Here is a 7275-nt window from a genome sequence, read left to right on the forward strand (position 1 = left end):
TAAACCATATATATATACCTCAGGATGCTTCTACAGAAGCATCCTGATTTCATTTCAATCTCCCCCCAATTTCATTTTCCTCACTCTCTCTCTCTCTCTCTCTCTCTCTATATATATATATTTTTTTCTCTCTCTCTCTCTCTAAATTTCTCGGCTATTACTCGGCCAAATTGAAAAACGAACATCATTCTCGGGTCCCAGTTCCGCTACAAAACATTTTAAGCAAAGTGATTTTGTCGTTTGAACGTCGTAGGCACCACTCCAAGGTTAAGGTAAGAGGAATAGATTAAACTTGAGTATTTGTGTGACTCCCCGATTTTCATACAATTTTTTTGAAACCCTCACCCTGTATGTCAGGGTCTCAACTCCTTATGATCACGGAGCTCTATCACCTGGACTATCTCTGTTCCCTAAAAAATTTAGATAATTTGGGTGAGATACATCTCAGTAAGAAGGAATAAATTATTTACAGTTTGTGGCTATATGAGTTCAATTATAATACACTTTACTTTTCAAATCAACATTTCATCTGATAAAAATATACTGATAAATATATTCTCATAATCATATAGATATACAACACAAGCTTTTATAAGCTTTAAAATCATTTCTCAAATTCAATCATTCCAACACATATTTACCTACTAAGTTCCTGAGAATATGGAAGATTACCCGCCCATACAGGTAGCTTCCCTCTATCCTAACACGTTATGTAGTCAAGTATGGTCACATCTGATACCTATCAGGGCACTCGCTTTACTCAGTAAGTTCTCAGGCGGAGAGTTTCACTTCGCCCCAATTATTTATATTATTAACTCACATGGTTCTATTTCTCAATTTTATCATTCTCTATTTATCAATTTCCATTATTTCTTTCATTTCTCATTTTAGCCCATTTTTTCATTCTTTCACTTTCCATTTCCATTTTACTTTCCAACTCATGAGTATCCTTGGTATCAAATACCAACATCGCGTCTGTAACTCATGGCCACCCTGAGAATCTTTCTTTCCACACCATGCTTCCCCCCATGGTTAAGGTTGTGAGGCCCCAAGGCTGGATCTAACAGTGGTTGGTCAGCTCGGTTAGATCAAAATATCATATCACATATCGCGTCTGTAGTATGACTGACCGACCTATAGCCCTGATCTGTACTCGGGGGGCACAACAACTCTACAAAATGGCACAGTCAACTGTCACGCCACACGCTCCAAGAGTCCGTGTGATTGCACTACTTCACTAGCAACGGTACCATGCTCAATATCACAACCATCCATCAGGATTCACTACCACATACCCGCAATCATTATGCAGTATTGACATTTCATCAATCATATTTCAATTCCATATTATAGTATTCATATTTCTCATTTTCATGTTTGAGTATTTCCATATCAATATACATCATTATTCTCATATCAATATATCACAATTCATCTCAATATAAATGTTCTCATCGTTTTCTGTGCACATTTCATCATCTCATAATAGTATATATCGTGTTTCACATATTTCAACATTTCTCAAAATACTCATATCAGTAATTCACAAAATCTCATTTTTCAAGCAAAACATTTCTACTCACATATAAATGTCATATTCCATTATTTTTCACTAATCACATCAATAATTCTCATTTCAATATTTTCTCATAAATAACTCAACGTTGTACTTCACATTTTTCAACATACATCGTATGTCACACAGTTTTCCATCTATTATTCATAAAATATTAATTTCACACACCAAAATATTACAATTAAATATTACTCAAATGCCACACAATTTATCTGATATTTATATCATAATAATTTTCAGACAAAATATCATATGCTCATTTCCATATATTAATTCAAATAATAGTTCTAAAAATATTGTTATAATTTATTCCTCTCATCTAGTTTACTGAGAGTCTCTCTAACACCCAGATCCTACACCCTTGGCACCCGAAACTCAAATCCTACAATTTGCATTTTTCCCTGATTAATTAACTCATTTTTCCAAAATAATACCCATTTAACCTTCCCTAGGCTGCATATACCCCAAATTAACATTTAAACTAACATTTAACATCCTCGCCTAATTTTCTGAATTATGTCTGCGGGTCCCAAAATTACACCCGTGACGCTCACCTAGGTCCTAAATTTTAAAGATCCTACTTCAACCCCAGATGTTCAATATTCTAGCCTTTCTGAATTAACACCAATTAAATAATAACAAGCCCCTTAATAACCCCCTTATCCCAAATTTGGGATTATGCCCACGACGACCTCATAAGAATTTCGTTCCGCTAGACTTGTAAAGAATTATCCCTAAATTCTCGTGATAGTGTCTGATTGTCAATTGTGCTTATAATTTGTAAGAAAATGAGGAAAAAGGAGAGATTAGTTTACCCTAGGAAATATGTCTACGCTGCTCCTACCACCAATCCGCTTTGGTAGAAATGACGGCAGCGGAGAATGGAATCCAGCAGTTTCTTTCGATTTCCAATCAGGCGAGAATCCGTCACGGAACTAAGGAGAGAGGGTGAGAGAACGAGAGGAGAGAGAGAGAGAAGTTCAGAACGGGCTGCTTTGCATTTTTTTTTTCTTCAATCAAATTTTCCTGAAGCTTCTTGCTTCAGAAGGTTACATATATATATATATATATATATATATAATATGAAATAATAATAATAATAATATATTTTACTAATAAAAATAAAAATAAATTTTAATTATTATTATTTTTTTTATAAAATTAATTAATTTTTTAATTTTAATTTTAATTTTAATTTTATTTTTGAAATCACCCCAATAATCTTGTATAGTCATTTTTGGGGTTACTACAATTTGAATATAGAAATATTATATTGGATTTTCTGAATGAATTGAGCTTTGAAATTTATGAAATGTGGAATTAAGAAATAACGGTTTGATAACGAGTTCTAAAATGACAGTTCGATACCAAGTTATGAAATGATAGTTTGATACCAAGTTATAAAATGACGATTTTATACTGATTTGTGAATATGACGATTTTATACCAAATTGTGAAAATGAGATCATGTTACTGTTATATTTTATAAATTGTATTATATGGTTTAAGAAAACCCTGACAGACTAGATATGTAAAGGAAGTTCGGTACCGTAGCTAATAAGATATGTCATTGCAGCCACACTATTCTAAGAATGTTGGTAATTAGATAGTCGATTTGGCTAGAGAAGGGCTATGTATCCTCTAGAGTCCGGACCAGGCTAAGTAGGCAAATTGGACTTACAGATGAGTGTGTTGATTTAGCTTGTTGGTCAGATCATCGATGGTCGGCACGAGTGGCCACACAATGAGCTACTCGAATCAGAGCTAGTCGGATCGTAGTTGGTCGGCACAAATAGTACCATAAAGAGCTACTCGGATCAGAGCTAGTCGGATCGTAGCTAGTCGATACAAATACCATAAATAGCTACTTGGACTTTAGCTAGTTGGATCAAGGGATGTTCGAAAACATTGGCTCGGCAAGCCGAACGTGGAACAACCCAGATAAGCCGACAACGAAACAAAAATGGCTTGACAAGTTGCGTAGGCATCTTGGTAGCGACATCGGCTTGGATCAATCGAAAAAGAGACAAAAATGGCTTGGCCAAGCTGTGTAGGCAGCTCGGTAGCGAGATTGGATTAGATGAGCCGACAATGAAACGGAAACGGCTTAGCAAGCTACGTAAGTAACTCGGTAGCAACATTGGCTCGGATGAGCCAACAACGAAACGGGAAAAGCTGGACAAGCCGCGTAAGTAGGTATGTAATGACTCTGGCTCTGATGAGCCAACTTCGAAACGGTCTCAGCTTGGCAAGCCCTGCAGTCGACTCGACAGACTCTTACTTTAGATAAGCGGCTCATTGCAGACATCGGCTCGGCACGCCAAATGGGCAGCTTTGAAACTATGAGGACAGCTTCGATAGACCGACAAGTTGTTTAACACAGAAAGAGAGAGAGAGAGAGAGAGAGAGAGAGAGAGAGAGAGAGAGAGAGAGAGAGAGAGAGAGAGAGAGAGAGAGAGTACTTTCGAACTTTGGAAGCAAGTTTCAAATATTCGAAACTTGAAGGGGGGGCAACTGATATACCCCAAATATATCACCATTAAGAAAATCAATTGTCAAGTCAACACCTACCATAAATCAAGAAAAGACTAAAGCACTACATTGACAAGGGCAGTTACGAAACCTCCCAAGTCAATTGTTTAGCCGAAGCGATTCACGCCAACACTATAATGACCATAAAAATTAGAGTAATTCACATCAGCGCCTTAATACACTCATAAATGGCATATCACCATAGGGTCAAACCTCTCAAATATAAAAGAGGACACCATGAAGAGGTAAGACATCTCATTTCAAGCTATTATTTTATTGTTGCATAAAACTGTTCGAGCAAATCCTTTACTTAGGCATCAGATTGATTCCACAAAGTACATCCCGAGTCCTACAAGTCGTTCATACTATCTTTTTTCTTTTTCTTTTTTTTTTTTCAAGTGATCATGATCCGAGAACCCTTTAAAGGACATTCAAGCAAAACATTCCATTTGTAATTTTGCGCCCTAGGCACCAAACATGATGCCATGAAGAATATAAATTTAAATCATGCTTTCTCCGCTGAAGCACCCGCGAATTGCCCATTATGCCCCTCTCAAGACCCAAACGACACCGTTTTACTGTGCCGACATTCCCTAGCCAATGTGATCGCCCATTCGGATATCCCAACAACTACGCCCACGCAAGCCGAAACCAAAACCGCGCTCTCAGATTCGCCGATCGACGGCCCGTCGGTGACGGCGACTGAACTACCACCACCATCTCCGATGGGCTTCGCCGGAGGCACTAGGAATGGAGACTCTGAATCGTCAACGCTCCTCCCGGCGCCAGTCCTGCCCAACAAGAAGATCCCAGAAGACTCCTACCACTTGGCGTACATCGTCTACTTCACGCTCGGCGCCGGTTTCCTCCTCCCCTGGAACGCCTTCATCACCGCCGTCGACTACTTCAGCTACCTCTACCCTGATGCCAGCGTCGACCGCGTCTTCGCCGTCGTCTACATGCTGGTGGGCCTCCTCTTTCTCCTCCTCATCATCGCCTACGCCTACAAGTCCGACGTCGTCGTACGCATTAACGCTGGCCTCGCCCTCTTCGTCCTCGCCCTTCTCGTCGTCCCCGTCCTCGATGCCGTCTACATCAAGGGCCGTACCGGCATATACTCCGGCTTCTACGTCACCGTCGCCGCCGTCGGGCTTTCCGGCATGGCCGACGCGCTCGTCCAGGGCGGCATCATTGGCTCGGCCGGCGAACTCCCGGAGAGGTATATGCAGGCCGTGGTCTCCGGCACTGCCGCTTCGGGTACTGATTGAATCTAAATTCCGAACACTCTGTCATCAGATTTTCAGTTTAGGTGTTTTTTAAAATTCTTGTGGGTGCTTGATCTGAGCTGCTCTGTTGCTTGCTTCTCTCTGATGAAATGGAATTAGGGCTTTTTCACAACTTAAAATTCTCAAAATTGGGGTTTTGCTTGCTAGTGGATTGACCCATTTAGACCTAATTGACTTTATGAAGGTCAGTGGTGGGAATGGCCGATTTAAGATTCGATGATGGGTTTTAAAATACACTTGATATGGCATTTAAGGAGAGACTGATAATTATGCTTCATTTGAATTTAAGGGGAAAAAATGACATCAAAAACCATAGTTGTAGTGTGAATTGGTTTTGCTGCAGTAGAAAAAAGATTGAAGCAAGAGAGGTGGTCTAGATCTAGTACTTTTTGTAGCAGAAAGCTTATCATGTTGAGAATGATTTGAATCAACAGTGAGTAGCTTGGTGAAGATCTGTTTGTTTCATTACGAGCTCCATTAGCATTTTTTTGAGTCCCTATAATGATGTACTCTGGTTTCTTCACTCAGTTTGATAGCTCTGTTTATTGATTATTGCATGCATGAGCAAGTTTACTTTGAATTAGAGATGGATCATAATTTTTAAACCCTGATTGCAGGTGTCCTTGTTTCGTTTTTAAGAATTTTAACCAAAGCTGTCTATCCCCAAAATCCTCACGGGCTGAGAAAGAGTGCAAATCTCTATTTTTCTGTTAGCATTGTGATTATGGGCATATGCATTGTTTTCTACAATGCGGTGCATAGACTGCCAGTTATCAAGTATTACAATGATCTGAAAATGCAAGCTGTAAATGAGGAGAGAGAAGAGAGAGGTGAAATGACAGGGTGTCTATGGAGATCAACCTTGTGGAGCATAGTAGGGAGGGTCAAGTGGTACGGGTTTGGGATTGCCTTGATATATGTTGTGACGTTGTCTATATTTCCGGGTTATGTTACAGAGGATGTGCACTCTGCGATTCTGAAGGATTGGTATTCCATCCTACTTATCACTGCCTACAATGTGTTTGATCTGTTTGGCAAGTCGCTCACCGCAGTCTATCTCCTTGAAAATTCAAAGATTGCCATTGGGGCATCTGTGGCCAGATTGCTGTTTTATCCTCTCTTCTTGGGTTGCTTGCATGGTCCCAAATTCTTCCGGACAGAGATTCCTGTGACCCTGCTAACTTGCCTTTTAGGACTCACTAATGGATATTTTACGAGCGTGCTGATGATTTTGGCTCCCAAAGCAGTTCAACTGCAGCAAGCAGAGATTGCAGGAATTGTGGTTGTGTTGTTCCTGATCATTGGCCTGGCTGCTGGTTCCATCGTAGCTTGGTTTTGGGTCATCTGACATTGTAGCAGTTAACCCTTCTGGGTCTCCATCTTCTTGGATCCCATTGCCCCGCTATTATCTGCACTCTGAAAAGCATTGTAAACTCAACTGTTGATAATATTGCTTTTTTTTTTTTTTCTTTCCTGGCATTTAGCATTGAAGTATGCGGTGGTTCGGAGTTAACAATCTATTTGAAAAATGTATTCTTGCAGTTTATAATGTTTCAGTTTCAAGACTCTTCAATTCATAATGATTATTTTAATCGTCCATGCGATATATCATTACTCCTTTGTTATAATGAAGAGATGTATTCATTTTAAATATATATATAGTTTTTTAAAAAATCATCTGAAATGAGTTTATATTGCTAGGTAAAGATATTTTGCCTAAAACACATTTTACAGGTTCACCATCCCACAGTAGCATGGCCAGCTCCCATTCAAACTGCACTGGAACAGAATGTTGAAGTTTAGGTGAAAGCTTGGAACCTGTCATTCTTAACTTGAATATGAGGTAATGACCTTCCCCTTTTATGTTTTTGATTGATGGTT

General features: G+C 39.3%; 1 protein-coding gene across 1 annotated transcript; it reads left to right on the forward strand.

The window, feature by feature from the left end:
* Positions 1-4565: 4565 nt before the first annotated feature.
* On the forward strand, positions 4566-6862 carry LOC131144351 (equilibrative nucleotide transporter 1). Its single transcript, XM_058092936.1, has 2 exons — positions 4566-5365; positions 6012-6862. The coding sequence occupies exons 1-2, from the start codon at positions 4594-4596 to the stop codon at positions 6740-6742; spliced, it is 1503 nt and encodes a 500-aa protein (XP_057948919.1). The 5' UTR covers positions 4566-4593; the 3' UTR covers positions 6743-6862.
* The last annotated feature ends 413 nt before the right edge of the window (positions 6863-7275 follow it).

This window comes from Malania oleifera, chromosome 12, assembly GCF_029873635.1.
Source record: "Malania oleifera isolate guangnan ecotype guangnan chromosome 12, ASM2987363v1, whole genome shotgun sequence".
Classification (NCBI taxonomy): domain Eukaryota; kingdom Viridiplantae; phylum Streptophyta; class Magnoliopsida; order Santalales; family Ximeniaceae; genus Malania; species Malania oleifera.

Coding starts and splice junctions, on each gene's coding strand:
- LOC131144351 (XM_058092936.1), top strand. CDS start 4,594: ATGAAGAATATAAATTTAAATCATGCTTTCTCCGCTGAAGCACCCGCG. Junction 5,366..6,011: donor CTCCGGCACTGCCGCTTCGG/GTACTGATTGAA, acceptor CCCTGATTGCAG/GTGTCCTTGTTTCGTTTTTA.